Source organism: Biomphalaria glabrata, chromosome 3 (genome assembly GCF_947242115.1).
Source record: "Biomphalaria glabrata chromosome 3, xgBioGlab47.1, whole genome shotgun sequence".
Taxonomy (NCBI): Eukaryota; Metazoa; Mollusca; class Gastropoda; family Planorbidae; genus Biomphalaria; species Biomphalaria glabrata.
In genome coordinates, this window is record NC_074713.1 from 15,632,069 (window position 1) to 15,654,705 (window position 22,637).

At 38.8% G+C, this 22,637-nt stretch overlaps 1 protein-coding gene across 1 annotated transcript; it reads left to right on the forward strand.

Moving 5' to 3' along the window:
• Window positions 1–7,239: 7,239 nt before the first annotated feature.
• Window positions 7,240–9,916, forward strand: LOC106067348 (mucin-5AC-like). Its single transcript, XM_013226519.2, has one exon. The coding sequence runs from the start codon at window positions 7,240–7,242 to the stop codon at window positions 9,829–9,831; it is 2,592 nt and encodes an 863-aa protein (XP_013081973.2). The 3' UTR covers window positions 9,832–9,916.
• Window positions 9,917–22,637: the final 12,721 nt, after the last annotated feature.

Genomic DNA, 22,637 nt, shown 5'->3' on the forward strand with positions numbered 1-22,637 from the left:
TGACTTTTTAATGTTTGACTGAGTATAATAATGTGGAACTCTCTAGAACAAAAGATTTCAAATTTAGTCGCTGAAAAAAAAAGATCCAATAGATCAAAACATGTTTCATTCAACACACCTTCATTAGCAAACAATGATTAATAGGCCGACAGTGTACTGTTTGGCCAGAAAGAATGATTACCTCTGACGATTGTAGCTGTATTGAACTCCGAACCTAGGAAATGTTTACTTGTACTACAGCTGATTCTTTTTACCTTCATTTCCATTTCTCCACTTTTGAAGTCAATACAACCAAGGACCAGATGCAATGAATATGTTTTAGAAAACACATCTTTTTTTTTTTTTATGGAATCATTGAAAAACTGAACCCCTCTGGGGCTATCCGTGAAGTAACCTTTGTTTTGGCTATCCGTGAAGTATCCTTTGTGTTGGCTATCCGTGAAGTATCCTTTGTGTTGGCTATCCGTGAAGTATCCTTTGTGTTGGCTATCCGTGAAGTATCCTTTGTGTTGGCTATCCGTGAAGTAACCTTTGTTTTGGCTCAATTATAACGTACACATCTCGTTTTTATGTGTATACAAGAGCAGTAACTTCCTTGATGTCAAACACCTTCATTTACTTCAAGTCATATATCGCTAATTTCCTTGATGTCATCTACTCATCATAACCTCATTAATGTCATTTACCCATAACCTCCTTGCTGTCATCTACTTATACCTTCCAGTGTGTCATCTACCCAAACCTTCCAGTGTGTCATCTACCCATACCTTCCAGTGTGTCATCTACCCATACCTTCCAGTGTGTTATCTACCCATACCTTCCATTGTGTCATCTACCCAAATCTTCCAGTGTGACATCTACCCATACCTTCCATTGTGTCATCTACCCATACCTTCCAGTGTGTCATCTACTTATACCTTCCATTGTGTCATCTACCCATACCTTCCAGTGTGACATCTACCCATACCTTCATTGTGTCATCTACCCATACCTTCCATTGTGTCATCTACTTATACCTTCCAGTGTGTCATCTACCCATACCTTCCATGGTGTCATCTACTTATACCTTCCATTGTGTCATCTGCTTATACCTTCCATTGTGTCATCAACCCATACCTTCAATGGTGTCATCTACTTATACCTTCCATTGTGTCATCTACCCATACCTTCCATGGTGTCATCTACTTATACCTTCCATTGTGTCATCTACTTATACCTTCCATTGTGTCATCTACTTATACCTTCCATTGTGTCATCTACTTATACCTTCCATTGTGTCATCTACCCATACCTTCCATTGTGTCATCTACTTATACCTTCCATTGTGTCATCTACCCATACCTTCCATGGTGTCATCTACTTATACCTTCCATTGTGTCATCTACTTATACCTTCCATTGTGTCATCTACACATACCTTCCAGTGTGTCATCTACCCATACCTTCCAGTGTGTCATCTACCCATACCTTCCAGTGTGTCATCTACCCATACCTTCCATTGTGTCATCTACCCAAATCTTCCAGTGTGACATCTACCCATACCTTCCATTGTGTCATCTACCCATACCTTCCAGTGTGTCATCTACTTATACCTTCCATTGTGTCATCTACCCATACCTTCCAGTGTGACATCTACCCATACCTTCCATGGTGTCATCTACTTATACCTTCCATGGTGTCATCTACTTATACCTTCCATTGTGTCATCTACCCATACCTTCCAGTGTGTCATTTACTTATACCTTCCATTGTGTCATCTACCCAAATCTTCCAGTGTGACATCTACCCATACCTTCCATTGTGTCATCTACCCATACCTTCCAGTGTGTCATCTACTTATACCTTCCATTGTGTCATCTACCCATACCTTCCAGTGTGACATCTACCCATACCTTCCATTGTGTCATCTACCCATATCTTCCATTGTGTCATCTACTTATACCTTCCATTGTGTCATCTACCCATACCTTCCAGTGTGACATCTACCCATACCTTCCATTGTGTCATCTACCCATACCTTCCATTGTGTCATCTACCCATACCTTCCATTGTGTCATCTACCCATACCTTCCATTGTGTCATCTACCCATACCTTCCAGTGTGACATCTACCCATACCTTCCATTGTGTCATCTACCCATACCTTCCATTGTGTCATCTACTTATACCTTCCATTGTGTCATCTACTTATACCTTTCATGGCGTCATCTACTTATACCTTCCATTGTGTCATCTACTTATACCTTCCATGGTGTCATCTACCCATACCTTCCATTGTGTCATCTACCCATACCTTCCATTGTGTCATCTACTTATACCTTCCATGGTGTCATCTACTTATACCTTCCATTGTGTCATCTACTTATACCTTCCATGTTGTCATCTACCCATACCTTCCATGGTGTCATCTACCCATACCTTCCATTGTGTCATCTACTTATACCTTCCATTGTGTCATCTACCCATACCTTCCATTGTGTCATCTACTTATACCTTCCATTGTGTCATCTACTTATACCTTCTATGGTGTCATCTACACATACCTTCCATGGTGTCATCTACTTATACCTTCTATGGTGTCATCTACACATACCTTCCATGGTGTCATCTACCCAAACCTTCCATGGTGTCATCTACTTATACCTTCCATTGTATCAACTTCTTATACCTTCCATTGTGTCATCTACTTATACCTTCCATGGCGTCATCTACCCATACCTTCCATTGTGTCATCTACTTATACCTTCCATAGTGTCATCTACCCATACATTCCATTGTGTCATCTACCCATACCTTCCATTGTGTCATCTACTTATACCTTCCATTGTCATCTACCTATGCCTTCCATTGTGTCATCTACCCATACCTTCCATTGTGTCATCTACTTATACCTTCCATGGTGTCATCTACCCATACCTTCCATTGTGTCATCTACCCATATCTTCCATTGTGTCATCTACTTATACCTTCCATTGTGTCATCTACCCATACCTTCCAGTGTGACATCTACCCATACCTTCCAGTGTGTCATCTACCCATACCTTCCATTGTGTCATCTACCCATACCTTCCATTGTGTCATCTACCCATACCTTCCATTGTGTCATCTACCCATACCTTCCAGTGTTACATCTACCCATACCTTCCATTGTGTCATCTACCCATACCTTCCATTGTGTCATCTACTTATACCTTCCATTGTGTCATCTACTTATACCTTTCATGGCGTCATCTACTTATACCTTCCATTGTGTCATCTACTTATACCTTCCATGGTGTCATCTACCCATACCTTCCATTGTGTCATCTAATCATACCTTCCAATTTGTCATCTACTTATACCTTCCATGGTGTCATCTACTTATACCTTCCATTGTGTCATCTACTTATACCTTCCATGTTGTCATCTACCCATACCTTCCATGGTGTCATCTACCCATACCTTCCATTGTGTCATCTACTTATACCTTCCATTGTGTCATCTACCCATACCTTCCATTGTGTCATCTACTTATACCTTCCATTGTGTCATCTACTTATACCTTCTATGGTGTCATCTACACATACCTTCCATGGTGTCATCTACTTATACCTTCTATGGTGTCATCTACACATACCTTCCATGGTGTCATCTACCCAAACCTTCCATGGTGTCATCTACTTATACCTTCCATTGTATCAACTTCTTATACCTTCCATTGTGTCATCTACTTATACCTTCCATGGCGTCATCTACCCATACCTTCCATTGTGTCATCTACTTATACCTTCCATAGTGTCATCTACCCATACCTTCCATAGTGTCATCTACCCATACATTCCATTGTGTCATCTACTTATACCTTCCATTGTGTCATCTACTTATACCTTCCATTGTGTCATCTACCCATACCTTCCATTGTGTCATCTACCCATACCTTCCATTGTGTCATCTACCCATACCTTCCATTGTGTCATCTACCCATACCTTCCATTGTGTCATCTACCTATACCTTCCATTGTGTCATCTACTTATACCTTCCATTGTGTCATCTACTTATACCTTCCATGACGTCATCTACTAATACCTTCCATTGTGTCATCTACTTATACCTTCCATGTTGTCATCTACACATACCTTCCATTGTGTCATCTGCACATACCTTCCATTGTGTCATCTACTTATACCTTCCATGGTGTCATCTACTTATACCTTCCATTGTGTCATCTACTAATACCTTCCATGGTGTCATCTACTTATACCTTCCATGGTGTCATCTACTTATACCTTCCATTGTGTCATCTACTTATACCTTCCATGGTGTCATCTACTTATACCTTCCATTGTGTCATCTGCTTATACCTTCCATTGTGTCATCTACTTATACCTTCCATGGTGTCATCTACCCATACCTTCCATTGTGTCATCTACTTATACCTTTCATGGTGTCATCTACTTATACCTTCCATGTTGTCATCTACCCATACCTTCCATTGTGTCATCTACTTATACCTTCCATGGTGTCATTTACTTATACCTTCCATTGTGTCATCTACTTATACCTTCCATTGTGTCATCTACTTATACCTTCCATTGTGTCATCTACTTATACCTTCCATTGTGTCATCTACTTATACCTTCCATTGTGTCATCTACTTATACCTTCCATGGTGTCATCTACTTATACCTTCCATTGTGTCATCTGCTTATACCTTCCATTGTGTCATCTACTTATACCTTCCATGGTGTCATCTACCCATACCTTCCATTGTGTCATCTACTTATACCTTCCATGGTGTCATCTACTAATACCTTCCATGTTGTCATCTACCCATACCTTCCATTGTGTCATCTACTTATACCTTCCATGGTGTCATTTACTTATACCTTCCATTGTGTCATCTACTTATACCTTCCATTGTGTCATTTACTTATACCTTCCATTGTGTCATCTACTTATACCTTCCATGGTGTCATCTACCCATACCTTCCATTGTGTCATCTACTTATACCTTCCATGGTGTCATTTACTTATACCTTCCATTGTGTCATCCATTCATAACCCTCTATTCCATGCTTAGTATCATCTATCCATTAATCCCTTGGTATCATCTACCATTAACTTGCTTGGTATCATGTAGACATAACTTCCTAGGTATCATCTACCCATAAAGGATTTTGACAATGCAACTTGTTGTAAAACAATTGTATCAAAGAAAAACGTTTGCTGCTAAGTCATGTTAGAGGCTGGTGTTAAGAATGTTATAATGGAGTCAGAGCTTGGCAGAGTTTTTGATGCGATTTAGGGAAGAGTGAAAGAGCCAAGAAAATCTAGACATGGTGCATTATATAACTGAATAGAAACGCAGGAAATAACTTTAATAATTAAATTACATTATACAGTGACTGCATTGAGAACAAAATCTATCAAGTCTTGTCTAGACTATGTGTTGGGTCTAGATTTGAAAGAACATGCAGAAATATAAAACGAACAAAACAACATCAAGACGTTCTCAAGTTCTACACTAGTTGGATGAAGAGAATGAAATGTACAGGTAGATTTAGAATGAAATGTACAGGTAGATTTAGAATGAAATGTACAGGAAGATTTAGAATTAAATGTACAGGTAGATTTAGAATGAAATGATTTGGTCTTCGATTCTCTGTACACAAAGAACATTCTAAATAGATGGTGTCGAAGCTCTCATAAGTCTTGCCTTTCACATGCGCACATGAAAATATAGACATTTTCTTTGACATGGACCAACTCTGACACAAAAAAACTTGTCACCACAACTGAGACTCAAGGGAAAGTATCGAAGAAAAATGTAGGCGACGAAAAAACCAACTTAAATCGACTTTCGACAGAAAGGCCAGCAATTGCGTCACGTGTGATCAAATCTGTAGATCTAGATTACCGTTAAGTCTGCTTCGCAAACACTTGAACACTTCATCTTTGGATTTGGATTTTCCTTTTCCTTAATACTTCACTCTATTTCTTGCGTCCACATTTAGAAGCTCTTGGGTTTCCTGATAGAGTTCCTAGTCAGATTCTTGACAATGACACTATTGACGATGTTAGATGTTAGAGCAGAGCAGGCCATAATTCAAGAGAGTCAAGCTCAACTAAAAAAAAATCTTCATTGATTTATTTCCCCAGTTCTCTCCTCACTTCCCTTCATTTAGTCCAAGACTAGCGCAGACAAAATCACACAAAATGTTAAGTGTAGGCCGTGTATCAGTTTCGTTAATGACGCCGGGCCTGGTCGAGAACAAACAGTGTCAGGATGTCTCTCAATGTACTTTGATTAAAGTCTTCAGACTGCGTACGGTACTTTTCAAAATCTCAGTGCAAACACAACATTCTGGACAATGATGGAAAATCAATAACCCATCGAACTCTCTACCTAAACATCCACTCTCTTTCACACATACACACACACCTACACATACACGAACACAACTCGCGCACGCGCAGAAAGCATTGAGACTTTTATATAATTTATATATAAGTCGCTACTTAAAAACTTATATATATATATTTTTGTTATGTGACAATATATACTTATTTCTGTACATTATGTTCCTTATGACAACTCTGAAAACGTGATGATCTGGTCTACAGTGAATTAAACATGTTCATGATATTAGAAGCTTGTCTTGGAATAAGATGAACTGGGAACAATTGCAAGCTTATTAACTCGGCTGATAAGATACGATTTAATGAATGTTGCAAAATAAACTGGATAAGCTAAGATGAAGATCGACGCGTACAGTTGATACAGGATTGAACACGACTCCAGGTAAGTCTGGCCTTACAGGATTTTATTAAAAATGTAAATATCACGTCGAAAAGGTCAAACGAGATAAAGTTTCTTAAAGAACTTCATTGAAAACATTTATTTTGTTCTCAAATAACTTTTTTTCTCTAAACGTTTACATTGATAATTTAAAAGTAAATTCAATTTATACTAGTGCTCCTAATTGTTTTTTAATTTATAAAGATTAATCTCTTTATTAATCTCTATAATTGTTGTTTTTATTAAATATCGAAGCAAATTACAAAATATTTTTTTTGAAAATAGTTTCTCATTTATAATTTTATAGAACATAAATTTGGTATATTGTTTAAACTAATGTCTGGAGAGCTTAAAGCATATGAAGCTAGTTACCTTATTTTAAATGAACCACGAGCATTAATTTCAATTCGGAGACAGTAAGACCTATTTTATCTTCTATCATCTTACAGTTTCGTTGCCGCCATGCGCCACGCCATCCACACCTGGCGTCTTTCAACATTATTCTGCATTCTATTCCCAGTGGTCGTTGTGAAATCGAGTTTCCAGGGCAGCGAATTTCTTTTAGCCTTTCCAAGCTCCAGACCAACAAATTCTTCCTTCCAGCAGAGGCTTTCTCTTGCCAACTCCGACGAAGTGCTTGTCACTGTAAACGTGACATTAGTGAAGAACTTGACCGCACTTTGGTTCGGGCAGATATCGCTGGGTGTTGGGCAAGGCTGCTTCAGTGATTGCTTCAACGAGTCTCTGGCGAGCAGTTCCTCTCGTCTAGGTGGAGTCCTCGCCAGGATTAGTTCCTCTGGAAGAATCGTTGTACTGGCACACTCAGTCTCTGCCGGCTCCGACTACGACAGTTTTCTTGCTGTACCAACGGCCAATTTGTCCCAGACCTACAAAGCTCTGGCAGAGTGCCCCAGCGGTTCGTGTCTGCTTGTCGTGGCAAGCGCTGCAGCAAAAGTCAATGTGACAATCACTTTCTGCCTTTCCTCCAAGAACAAGACCCCCCTGGCATCTTTTTCGTACAACAAAACATACTTTAACGGAAGTTCGCTGACGGTTACTTTAAACTCTTGGGATACGCTGGAAATTATAACTGATAGCGTTAACTTGAGCGGTAGCGTTATTCAGAGCTCAGGAAAGGTCGCCGTCTTCTCAGGAACACTCACTCTGTCCAACAATGTCATCAATGACTTTAACATCGAACAAGTCGCCCCTACCAATCTGCTTGGTACCGAATACGTTGTAGTCGATTGCCCGACGCCCGGGTCGTCTACTGATGTCAAGATTGTTTACACTGAATCTAATACATCGTTAAACATCGATACCAATGTTTTGACTTTGAAAACCAACAATGACTGTATCGAATACTATTCATTCAAACAACACGGAGCAGCCGTCATAAAGTCCAATAAACCAGTTATAGTCCAGTTAATGTACTCGGGTGATAACCTCGTAATGACCCCAACACAAAATTGGGGCTCCTACTACGTCACTGTGCCCAGTTCACCATGTAAGGTAATACTTACAACCAGATCTAATTGCAGTAGTGGTTTTAGCTTCAACGGTGTATTAGAGAATGGTTTATCTTGGACGCCAATAGGGGATGGCTCGTTTAAATTTGCTGTTAAGGCTTTATCGGAATATGGAACTTGGGTAAATATCAGTGTGATTAACTGCACTTTTTCCGGTATTGTGAATTCTCCTTTAAAGTCAAGCATGTTATGGTCATTAGGCTGGGGTCCTGATTATGTGCCTCCAAGTTTAACTACTACCAGCACAACGGCAGCACAGACAAGCATTACTCGGGTGTCGACTGCTGGGGCAGCATCAACAACAAAAGCCCCGACGTCTACAACGACAGTTGCAAGCTCCACTTCTCAAACAGACTCTACAACTACTACAATTAGTTTAACAACATCATCTAACACTACATCAACGACTTCATCAACTAATGACTTAACCACCACATCACCCGATACCACATCAACCTCAACATCACCCAATACCACATCAACTTCAACATTCGCCAATACCACATCAACTACCACATCACGCAATACCACATCAACTACCACATCACCCAATACCACATCATCTACCGTATCACCCAATACCACATCAACTACCGTATCACCCAATACCACATCAACTACCACAACACCCAATACCACATCAACTACCGTATCACCCAATACCACATCAACTACAACATCACCCAATACCACATCAACTACAACATCACCCAATACCACATCAACTACAACATCATCCAATACAACATCAACTACCGCATCAACAACATCACCCACTTCCAAATCAATATCAACGTTAACCAATACCACATCAACATCACCCAATAGCGCATCAACCACAACATCTCCCAATACCACATCAACCACAACACCATCCAATACCCCATCAATCAAAATATCATCCAATATTTCATCAACCACACCATTTATAAAAACATCACCCAATACCATATCAACCACAACAACCACACCATCACCCAATGCCACATCAACCACAACATCACGTATTACATCGCCTTCATCCGCAAAAAGCTTTACTATCTTAAACACCTCGAATATAGATCTACTTCCTGCTGCTAACCCATCAACCTTTACACAAGAAGCACAAACACCCTTGACGTCAGCAACTACATCCAGCAGTGCAACACAATCAGGAAGTGCAACTACTCTTAATTCAGGCACACCAATGTCAGAAAGAGTTGTGTGCCCTTGCACCTGCTCGTACGCCAGCAACAAACCGCACTTCTACGAATATGTACAAAAGAAAGACGCAATGAGTGAAGACATCGTGTCTCATCTGAAAGTCTTGGGGAAAGACCAGTTGGCTCAAAGACGTTTGAAATTTTCAATGGAAAATCATTCAGTATCTGAGACATGTCTAGGAGGCACGACATTCTTGTTATGTATTGGTCTTCTAGTGTTAGGAATCTGTGCCACAGATATAGTCAAAATGGCTTCCCGCTTCAAGGAGTTGTTAATCAATCATAACAATAACATAGTTAAACCAGTCAACGAGTTAAAGTAGAAGACGTCAAAGTAGAAGCTTGGTTTAGGACGTTTGTTTAGGACGTCTTTTGGGACGTAAGTTTAGGAAGTTTGTTTAGGACGTTAGTTTAGGACTTTAGTTTCATAAGACAAATGTCTGTTTATAACTTTAATGGATAGTTTGGTTACATATTAGTTGTTTGTTGTAAAATGTTTTACATGTTTCGGATGTTCCTTCAGAGTTGAAGATAGTTTCCTTCCTAGTCCAAACCTCCCACAGGATGACGGGGGATGGGAGCGGGCAGGGTTTGAACCTTGTACCATCGATAAATCCAAACGACAGTCCAGCGCGCAAACAGCACGACCAGGCAGCCATCCATTGTGTATTTTTGGTTTAAATGTAAAATATGTTAAACAGTTTTTTGTCCTAATTAAATTCTAATTAGTTCATATAAACTTTCTGTTTTTACCGAATAAATGCCAAAAAAAGTGAAAAACAAGAAGATATTGTCTTTTGATATGATTTAAAAATACAATTGGAGTTTGGGTATTATTATATTAAGTTTGTATAAATTACAACTATATAAATTTAAAAAAGAAAATTAGCACTATTTCTTAGAATTTAACATCTTCGTGAAATTCAAACTCTAAAAAACAATTTAAACAAGCAAAAAAAAAAATTTTTTTTCAAAGTTTTTAGTGTCTTTTTAATTAATTTGGATGTAATTAAATTTGAAATAGATCTAGAATCTAGACTAACAATAATAAATCTGTGCGATTAGAAATATTTTTAAACTTTTGTTTTTGTTTAGCGCAATTTCATGATTCAACCTTTCTCAATACGCTATGATCCTATCAATTGTCTGGACCAGTTGGAAATGGTAGGGGGAGAACGGGGTATCTGGGTGATCGCTTTTTAAATGTATTTAAAAAAAAACGACCTGAATTCGAACTCGTATGCTAAAGCCTTTTCAGGCTTCTCAAACCAACACGGTTACCACACTGCTAGAGAAGAGCTTATGAACAGGGAAGATTGTAGAGTTATCTATTGTCCTATTTCATGTTTGTGTTCACTGAACCTCAGACGACGACACATAAAAGGACTAATTCAACTTATACCACCACATCTGTCAAGTACGATTTCTTTCCCTTGTTCAAGATACCAAACAAAGTAAGTAATTACCAATAATTAATAAACTAATTGTTGTTTTTTAAATTGATTTTTGTGTTATCAGGTAAAAGAAATAATTTTGCTAAATTTCAGCTTGATCCGAGATTGGGTGTGGGAGAAATAACGTGTACAAACTTTTTTATTAGACAGACAGTGTGAGTTGATATAAGCTTTGTAAAAATATCTTTTTATTTCTAAATATTTCTAAATATGTTCCCATATACGTTCACTTTTTAAAATGACCACCTTAGTATGCAGCACCTGTGTGTTAATGTTGCAGAGGATTTCTCTTGTAACAACTCTAAAACATCTTGCAGATTCAGCCCTTCTACAGATCGGAGATGGAATATATCGTCTCGTGATTTAAACTCTGGGATAATCGTTTCAACATCCCGACGAGCGAGCCGCACAGCCATTCAGTTATGTTTTTAAAAATTCAACTTAGCTTGACCAGAAATATGAATGAATGAAAGAGCATGTTTGAAATTTAACAATTTATGTCTGTAAGTATAATGTAGTAATTTATGTCTGTAAGTGTAACGTAACAATTTATGCCTGTAAGTGTAACTTAACAATTTATGCCTGTAAGTGTACTGTAACAATTTATGCCTGTAAGTGTAATGTAACAATTTATGTTTATAAGTGTAATGTAGCAATTTATGTCTGTAAGTGTAATGTAACAATTTATGTCTGTAAGTGTAATGTAACAATTTTTGTCTGTAAGTGTAATGTAACAATTTTTGTCTGTAAGTGTAATGTAGCAATTTATGTCTGTAAGTGTAATGTAACAATGTATGTCTGTAAGTGTAATGTAACAATTTATGTCTGTAAGTGTAATGTAACAATTTTTGTCTGTAAGTGTAATGTAGCAATTTATGTCTGTAAGTGTAATGTAACAATTTATGTATGTAAGTGTAATGGAACAATTTATGTCTGTAAGTGTAATGTAACAATTTTGTCTGTAAGTGTAATGTAACAATTTATGTCTGTAAGTGTAATGTAACAATTTATGTCTGTAAGTGTAATGTAACAATTTATGTCTGTAAGTGTAATGTAACACTCTATGTCTGTAAGTGTACTGTAACAATTTATGTCTGTAAGTGTAATGTAACAATTTATGTCTGTAAGTGTAATGTAACAATTTATGTCTGTAAGTGTAATGGATGAGTTGTTTAAGTGTAATGGATGAGTTGTTTAAGTGTAATGGATGAGTTGTTTAAGTGTAATGGATGAGGTGTTAAAGGCACATTGGTCTCTGGCTAACAAATACACATCGCATTTTGAAAACTCATCCAATTCAGATGCTAGGGTGTAATTAAATAAGACACAGGACGGCCAAGTATGCCCAAAGTATTGCCCTCGCCGTGTCGCTGGACTTTCGATATTGACTTAAGAGTTTAGACTTTCCGTCCCCCCTTCCCCGCCCCCCATTCCCAAGATGTCTCAGACGACAGACATTAAAAGTGCCAAAGAAAAGCCTGCGAGTTTTAATAATGGAGAGCTTTGTTTGCAGGAGGTCAACCGGGTCACGGCTCAATATGGCCTTGTGACGCAAACGGGTTAAAAGGTTGCTGACCCTGGCGATCATTAGATGGACTTAAGATTTCAGCCTCAAACTGTTTTATTTTGGACATCACATTTTTTTTTCACTTATCTCTTATAATATCACACACACACACACTCACACACACACACGCTCCAATATTTAAACAGGTAAGAGATACTAAGTAATGTATTCCATATTTTCAGAAAGATGGAGGCGATAGAATGGAACATGATTAAAAAAAACCCCGCAAGATAAAGTATAACAGTGTCGGGGACGCTATATTGAACAATCACTGTTGCCATCTAAATATTTGAATTTTATTTGAAAAGTAGCGGTTGATCAACTTCGCATTAATAAAAAACTGGAACACGGAAACATGTACTCCGGAAAGAAAGAGCGAGAGATCCCGAAGAAGAAAGAGCGAGAGATCCCGAAAAAGAAAGACAATCTAATATTTGAGATGAAACCAACGATAAACGTGCTTTTGTTAGCTCATCAATTACTTTTACCATTAGCTAAACAGTAAATACAAAATGGCGAGATGCAAAGACCGACAAGAGAAATGACGTCATTAAAAGTAACGTACGCGCGTAATAAAAAAAAATGGCCGTTTTTCTGTGCAACAAAAAAAAAAAGAGGCCATAGTCTCTGACACAAACACAATATACTGTCATCTGGACAATAGTGGGCTATAAATTAAAAATCATAAACTCTCTTGAAAATATTTACAATGTTAATTAAAGAATGTCTGTTGTCCAAAATGGCGAGACACTTCCTTCCGGTGGACACGACCTTGCTTTATAGAATCAAAGCAATCTACGTCATTGTTGAGGTTCCAACATCACTCGTGTTGATGCAATGCGGCACCCAATTATTGCAGCAGTTGGAACAAAATGACTTCTAGTAACCTAGGCAATGTTTTGCTCCTTAAACAATGTCCAGCCTTAAGTGGATGACGCCCCCCCCCCCTTTATCCCCTCTTCTTTCCTGAATTTACGAATTGGTCTGGACCTTGGTGGAGTTACACAGTTCTTCCATTAATCAGAGCTACATCTGCCAGGCTTCCATCCTCAACCAAACGAACAATGTCACATTGCACTGACAATAGTGCACACCATCACCGCGACCCTTTGACCCCCCCGCGGAAGTGGCCCTACTGCAATGAAACTGTGCACGTGCGTTACCCAACCGACCACCTGTGATGTCTGCTCAACGTTGGCCCGAAGTTTTCTAAATAGAGAGGGGGGGAGAGGGGGTTGTTAACTTATTGGAACCCCCGCTATGTCCAAGTGATACAATGGGGCCGGGTGAGATTTCCCAAACGCTTGGACTCACCAATGCAAGAAGAAGTTTGTGCACTAGTGCGTGCGCTCGTGTGAGTTAGGGAAGGGAGAGGGGGCTATTCTTGACCTGCTCCACAGATCTTTCGAAACAATGACCAACGTGACGTGTGTTACTGGTCACATGCAGGAAGTAGTCACAATCTCTGGGGTTAATTGATAATTCTAGACCAATTGAAAACTTTTAAAATGTCGGGGTAAGGGCAGCTCACTCCGTCATTGGCCTGGAAAAATTGAAACAAAAGGGGGGGGGGGGGAGGATGCTGCACAAATTGTAATGAGAAAGATTCCCAGCGGATTAAAAAGTGTTTCAATATTTTGACACGTTGTTACTCAGCAAGCCAGCAATTAAAACTGATCATCTAGAGAAATTGGAGGCTGTCTCAGTTAAACATGGCACCACTGACTCTTAGCCTGGGTTTCAAAATCAAAGCATTTCAATTATCTAGAATAAAGACTTTAAAATAGTTCTGAATGAAGTAGAGGATAGAGCTTTAAAGAAAACTTTTTTCATATCAATAATTTGAGCCAATGAAGTCCTATAGTGGATCATGGAGCACCCAGTGACATCATAACCATGGTTTATTCTGGTGAACTTCCACACAGTGACGTCATAAACATGGTTTATTCTGGTGAACTTCCACACAGTGACGTCATAAACATGGTTTATTCTGGTGAACTTCCACACAGTGACGTCATAAACATGGTTTATTCTGGTGAACTTCCACACAGTGACGTCATAAACATGGTTTATTCTGGTGAACTTCCACACAGTGACGTCATAAACATGGTTTATTCTGGTGAACGTTCACCCAGTGACGTCATAACCATGGTTTATTCGGGTGAACTTCCACACAGTGACGTCATAAACATGGTTTATTCTGGTGAACTTCCACACAGTGACGTCATAAACATGGTTTATTCTGGTGAACTTCCACACAGTGACGTCATAAACATGGTTTATTCTGGTGAACGTTCACCCAGTGACGTCATAACCATGGTTTATTCTGGTGAACTTCCACACAGTGACGTCATAAACATGGTTTATTCTGGTGAACTTCCACACAGTGACGTCATAAACATGGTTTATTCTGGTGAACTTCCACACAGTGACGTCATAAACATGGTTTATTCTGGTGAACTTCCACACAGTGACGTCATAAACATGGTTTATTCTGGTGAACGTTCACCCAGTGACGTCATAACCATGGTTTATTCGGGTGAACTTCCACACAGTGACGTCATAAACATGGTTTATTCTGGTGAACGTTCACCCAGTGACGTCATAACCATGGTTTTTCTGGTGAACGTTCACCCAGTGACGTCATAACCATGGTTTATTCTGGTAAACTTCCACACAGTGACGTCATAAACATGGTTTATTCTGGTGAACGTTCACCCAGTGACATCATAACCATTGTTTATTCTGGTGAACTTCCACACAGTGACGTCATAACCATGGTTTATTCTGGTGAACTTCCACACAGTGACGTCATAAACATGGTTTATTCTGGTGAACTTCAACCCAGTGACGTCATAACCTTGGTGTTTTCTGGTGAACTTCCACCCAGTGAGGTCATAACCTTGGTGTTTTCTGGTGAACTTGCAACCAGTGACGTCATAACCTTGGTGTTTTCTGGTGAACTACCACACAGTGACGTCATAAACATGGTTTATTCTGGTGAACTTCCACCCAGTGACGTCATAAACATGGTTTATTCTGGTGAACTTCCACACAGTGACGTCATAAACATGGTTTATTCTGGTGAACTTCCACACAGTGACGTCATAAACATGGTTTATTCGGGTGAACTTCCACCCAGTGACGTCATAAACATGGTTTATTCTGGTGAACTTCCACCCAGTGATGTCATAAACATGGTTTATTCTGGTGAACTTCTACCCAGTGATGTCATAACCATGGTTTATTCTGGTGAACTTCTTCCCAGTGATGTCATAACCATGGTGTTTTGTGGTGAACTTCCGCCCATTGATGTCATAAGTATTGTGTTTTGTGGTGAACTTCAACCCAGTGACGTCATAACCATGGTTTATTCGGGTGAACTTCCACCCAGTGACGTCATAACCATGGTTTATTCTGTTGAACTTCCACCCAGTGACGTCATAAACATGGTTTATTCTGGTGAACTTCCACCCAGTGACGTCATAACCATGGTTTATTCAGGTGAACTTCCACCCAGTGATGTCATAACCATGGTTTATTCTGGTGAACTTCCACTCAGTGATGTCATAACCATTGTGTTTTGTGGTGAACTTCCACCCAGTGACGTCATAATCATGGTTTATTCTGGTGAACTTCCACCCAAGTGACGTCATAACCATGGTTTATTTTGGTGAACTTCCACTCAGTGATGTCATAACCATTGTGTTTTGTGGTGAACTTCCACCCAGTGATGTCATAAACATGGTTTATTCTGGTGAACTTCCACCCAAGTGACGTCATAACCATGGTTTATTCTGGTGAACTTCCACTCAGTGACGTCTTAAACATGGTTTATTCCTGTGAACTTCCACCCAGTGACGTCATAACCATGGTTTATTCAAAATTCCACCCAGTGACGTCATAACCATTGTGTTTTGTGGTGAACTTCCACCCAGTGACGTCATAACCATTGTGTTTTGTGGTGAACTTTCACCCAGAGACGTCATAACCATTGTGTTTTGTGGTGAACTACTGCACAGTGACGTCATAACCAATGTGTTTTGTGGTGAACTTCCACCCAGTGACGTCATAACCAATGTGTTTTGTGGTGAACTACTACACAGTGACGTCATAACCAATGTGTTTTGTGGTGAACTTCCACCCAGTGACGTCATAAACATTGTGTTTTGTGGTGAACTTCCACCCAGTGACGTCATAAACATGGTTTATTCTGGTGAACTTCCACCCAGTGACGTCATAACCATTGTGTTTTGTGGTGAACTTCCACCCAGTGACGTCATAACCTTTGTGTTTTGTGGTGAGCTTTTATACACTGACGTCATAAACATGATGTTTTCTTGTGAACTTTTAACACGAGGTTTTATGGTGAACTTAAATTATTAAATAGTTGTAAAACGGTGAGTTTTTTGTGAACAAAAACTTCTTGCAGGTTTACGTATTAAAATTAAATGAATCAAAAAGAAAACAAAAAGTAGCTGTCTTATCAGAACTTTGAAAGATCTACAATATGATGTCGAGTTTTCAGTATCTTTTCTACTTTTTGTGATCTAAATGGGACGGGGTTGGGGGGGAGGGACGCTAAAAAGACAAAATGTAGACCAAGAACAGATTGTTGTGATCAACTAGACAGTCCCGATCTTTTGGTTTTAACCGATGTACAAAACAAAAAGTAAAGTCTTTGGGAGAAGATGTAATTTATCAAGAATAGACAAAAAAAAAATACTTTTTTATACTTTGAGGTACTTAGATCAAAAGTAAACAAAGACTATCACGTGACCAGGGCGACCAAAAGTTCAGCAGCCTGACAGATTAGTTGGTGTTTCATTACAAGAGCCTGATGAAGGTGATAATTATTTCAAACAATCAAAAGTTTGAGACTTTATTAAAAGATTTTCGGGAAGAAATGCATTATGGGAAGTTGGGGGGGATATGGGACAAAGGTCATCTGGACGAATTGCATGCAGGAAGTAGAAGGCCAGGAAGTGTCCAACAAAAGGAAAATTGGTATCTTTTATGTGAGGCAGTGAAGAAACTGAGGGGCTGGCAATTGGGATGAACTATTTCTGGCGCCCGGTGTCCCCTCCCCCCCCCGGCCCACCCCACTGCAGTGGGCCAAGACGTCGGGGCAAGGGTGCAAACAACCCAGGTCATGGTGATCTCCACGCTAGACAGAAGAGGGATAACTCTTGTACTTTATTGCACGGGCCGGTGAGATACTGGCTCCATAATGACCACCGCTGACCGGTAATAGAACTGACCCCTCTTCAACAAAATGACGAATTCGAAAAAAAAAAAGAGTGGCAGATTTTATTTCGTCTTATTCTAATTTTTTTTGTTGAAGAGTTCCATCGTCAATGTTAATCACACAATACTCTGCTCTCTGTCTTTATTCTGACATGGAATATTTATATGTTTGCGTTTTTGGCGCGATAAAATACAGCAACACAAAACGGGAGAGAGAGATGAGGACACAAGGTCAAGGGAAGGAACTCTGATGAAAAATGTAAGAAAATGAAAAGCAGATTTGGAGATAAAAATAACAATGTGAAAGACGTTAAATAGAAAGAACACTGTTGCCTACTTTCTATCAGTAGAAGTTGATACTCAAATCAACTTTATTATTATTACCGCTAGCTAGTTGCCCGTTTGATTTTCAAATACGTAGCACCAAAGTCATAGAACGAATGTTAAATACTTCCTGCATTGAGAGATTTGTATTTTTGTACTACAAATGAAAGAGTATAGAGCTAAAAGTGAACAATAAAAAATGTAGCCTCTACTCTTTATATAAGATTATTTATCAGCATGTCCTACATTCTGTACACCAAAACGCTTGCTATTTATTTGTAGTTCTCTACCTTATTCCTAAGCAGAATAGAAGGAAAGATTCTAACAAAAATGGTGTTCTTAGAAAAAGAGAATACATTCTTAATTGTCAGTTCCTCTGAGCCCAAGAGATGGAACACTGGGCTCGATAGAAGAATGAAAAGTTGCCAAAATATATTATTCACAGTTTGGACAATGTGAGAGGGGGAGACAACTGGTGGAATACAAGTCTTGCAGCTCTAATGTTTTTGTTCCCCCTAGAAACAAAAGCCTATCAGCTGAGCTGGGTTTATATCGATGTGCGAATTTCGCTATAAGACGTAAGCTACATATAATCCACCAAAAGAACTTTTAACCTGAATAAAAGTAAGAATTTGTGTTCCGGATTTGACGATTTTGTGAAATGAAATGCTTCTGTTCCGGATTAAACTGAGTGAGCCAGGGAGACCATACTTTATGGCCGCCAAATGAACTGAAATATTTCCTGTAACTCAATACTCCAAAACAAAATGACATAAAGAAGGTCTACACAGTGGCGTAACTAAGGGGGGGGGGGGATGGAGGGGAGAATTTTAAAATCCCCCCGGGCCCCCACCTAGGGGGGGGGGGCCCAAATGGCAAATGGGTGTCCGAAATTTATTTGTAAATACATAAATTAATATATTTGATTGACAAATAGTGTCAACGGGTGTCTTTTTTTTCAACATTTATGGATTAAATTTATCACATAGACTAGATCTAGGTCTATCAGTACGTTGACTTTGTTGACATTTTAAAAATATTTTTTTCCCACAGAGATCAGATTTTTTCAAAAATTAGTCCTACATTTTAAACTTTGTTGCCACGAATAAAACTGCATGATATACAGCGAATTCCAGGTATCTTGTTACCTTTACAAATAATAGAGCTAAATGGCGAGTATTATATGGCTACACTAATTAACCTTGAAGCGAAATTTACAGAATCGAGTATAACAGATCTAAAAGTTATTCTTAATAATGCTAAAATTGTCCATTATTCGGGTTTGGCGTCTATAATTTCAGAATTAAACTTCACACTCGAGTTATTACCCCTTTATTCATTTTTCCTCAATTCAATGGAAACTCTCTTTTTATTTAAATCTAATCCTTTTGCTTTCACACAAAACATAAACAAAAAATAATGACATAATATCATATAATATTAACAAATCCTTCCTTTTGAAGTTATTATCACACCCTTCCTTTTAAAGTTCTTAAGAGTGATATCTACTAGCAGGGCCGGCCCTAGCATTTGCGGGGCCTTATGCGAAACGGATCGCGCGGGGCCTAGTCTGGGTAGGGATAAGCATAATGTCAAAAAAATTTTTTTTGAATTAGAAAATAGGCCTACTTTCGTCTTTGTAATAAATTTTTATCAAATGAAAGCTCGCAATACCGAATACCGCTAACTCAGGCCAATTCCATTACGTCATGTGAGAGATCATTCTCAAAGCTCAAGTTCATCAAAAGCTATCTCAGGAGCACAATCACGCAAGAAAGGCTTATCATGGCTTTAATGTCAGTGAAGTCACAAGTACTAGAAAGTATCGATGTAGTTGATGTTATAGATGTCTTTGCTGCACAGAATGCACGACGTGAAGCGATATCAATTTAGATTTGTCACTTGTGCATTATTTAACTAATAAAAGTCTACTGATATACTGAACCAATTTGATTTGGGGCTTATTTATTTTTGCGTACATTATCTCATGTCATATGTCGAATGTCAAAATGTAAGGGGCCCCCAAAGAGGTCAATCCCCCCGGGCCCCCAAATCCCTAGTTACGCCCCCGGGTCTACTATTTGTTTTTCTTATATATAAAAACAGCAATTCATCAATAGACCAGTTTACTGTTTTAAATGCCTTAGTCTTTTCTTTCCTCTGACTGTTTTACTGTATTGCCTTGTTTGAATGTGTGTCAGTGTTTATGTGCTAGGTATCTTTGTGTCAGTGTTTATTGGCGCAGTTCGAATCTCTTTTTCCCTTCGTTCTTTATCTCTGTAAATGTTCATATGAGACAGTGTCCATCATTATTTTAAAAAAATATCCACGATGGTATGATTGTTTTAGCTTATTTCTACTTTTAAAAAATTATGATGTATGTAATTTTGGACTTGTTAAACTGCTAAACAGATTCCCTCATTTGCCCTAAAGATAATTAGGTCTGAAAGGGTGATGGTAAGGTCTGCAAGAGTGATGGTAAGGTCTGAGAGGGTGATGGTAAGATCTGCAAGAGTGATGGTAAGGTCTGAAAGGGTGATGGTAAAGTCTGCAAGAGTGATGGTAAGGTCTGCAAGAGTGATGGTAAGGTCTGAAAGGGTGATGGTAAGGACTGAAAGAGTGATGGTAAGGTATGAAAGAGTGATGGTAAAGTCTGCAAGAGTGATGGTAAGGTCTGCAAGAGTGATGGTAACGTATGAAAGAGTGATGGTAAGGTTTGAAAGAGTGATGGTAAGGTCTGAAAGAGTGATGGTAAGGTATGAAATAGTGATGGTAAGGTCTGAAAGAGTGATGATAAGATCTGAAAGAGTGATGGTAAGGTATGAAAGAGTGATGGTAAGGTCTGAAAGGGTGATGGTAAAGTCTGCAAGAGTGATGGTAAGGTCTGCAAGAGTGATGGTAAGGTATGAAAGAGTGATGGTAAGGTTTGAAAGAGTGATGGTAAGGTCTGCAAGAGTGATGGTAAGGTATGAAATAGTGATGGTAAAGTCTACAAGAGTGATGGTAAGGTCTGAAAGGGTGATGGTAAAGTCTGCAAGAGTGATGGTAAGGTATGAAAGAGTGATGGTAAGGTTTGAAAGAGTGATGGTAAGGTCTGAAAGAGTGATGGTAAGGTCTGAAATAGTGATGATAAGATCTGAAAGAGTGATGGTAAGGTATGAAAGAGTGATGGTAAGGTCTGAAAGGGTGATGGTAAAGTCTGCAAGAGTGATGGTAAGGTCTGCAAGAGTGATGGTAAGGTATGAAAGAGTGATGGTAAGGTTTGAAAGAGTGATGGTAAGGTCTGCAAGAGTGATGGTAAGGTCTGAAAGAGTGATGGTAAGGTCTGAAATAGTGATGATAAGATCTGAAAGAGTGATGGTAAGGTATGAAAGAGTGATGGTAAGGTCTGAAAGGGTGATGGTAAGGTCTGCAAGAGTGATGGTAAGGTATGAAAGAGTGATGGTAAGGTTTGAAAGAGTGATGGTAAGGTCTGCAAGAGTGATGGTAAGGTATGAAATAGTGATGGTAAAGTCTGCAAGAGTGATGGTAAGGTCTGCAAGAGTGATGGTAAGGTATGAAAGAGTGATGGTAAGATTTGAAAGAGTGATGGTAAGATATGAAAGAGTGATGGTAAGGTATGAAATAGTGATGGTAAAGTATGCAAGAGTGATGGTAAGGTCTGCAAGAGTGATGGTAAGGTATGAAAGAGTGATTGTAAGGTCTGAAAGGGTGATGGTAAGGTATGAAAGAGTGATGGTAAGGTCTGAAAGGGTGATGGTAAAGTCTGCAAGAGTGATGGTAAGGTATGAAAGAGTGATGGTAAGGTTTGAAAGAGTGATGGTAAGGTCTGAAAGAGTGATGGTAAGGTATGAAATAGTGATGATAAGGTCTGAAATAGTGATGATAAGGTCTGAAAGAGTGATGATAAGGTCTGAAAGAGTGATGATAAGGTCTGAAAGAGCTACTTTACTTTTACTTTAGTTACTAAACTTTTAATTGTAACAGCAAGCAGTGACAGTATCTTCGGGGTATGAACGTGAATCTTGGGTACTATCGTACAAATGTTTACTCTAATCATGTATTGTTTTTTTTTTTTGTAATGCACAATTGTAAAACAAATTTCCTCACAGATAATAAAGATTATTATTATTATTATTATTATGTTAGAAAAGAACGAGTAGTCATTCTCTGCCAGGGTCGAGTTTCGTTAAAGAGAAACAAAATTCACAGTAGTCCCTTGTCAGTTTCCACTGAGGAATTTTCTGGTGATGTGGCAGGTCTGCAGCAGTACCGCCCTCTTACAGGCAACGACAGGCAATTATTATTATTATTATTATTATTATTATTATTATTATTATTATTATTATTATTATTATTATTATTATTATAATTAAGGATGAGTTTAGCGTTTCACATGACTGCGTAAACCCAACATACCAAACATTGCTACTACTTTGACGACTACAAGGTTGCAGTCCCATAATGCTCAGAGGTTGCTAAGTTACACAGATAACAATCTCTCTGTACAATATGGTCAACTCAACCACTCCAATTT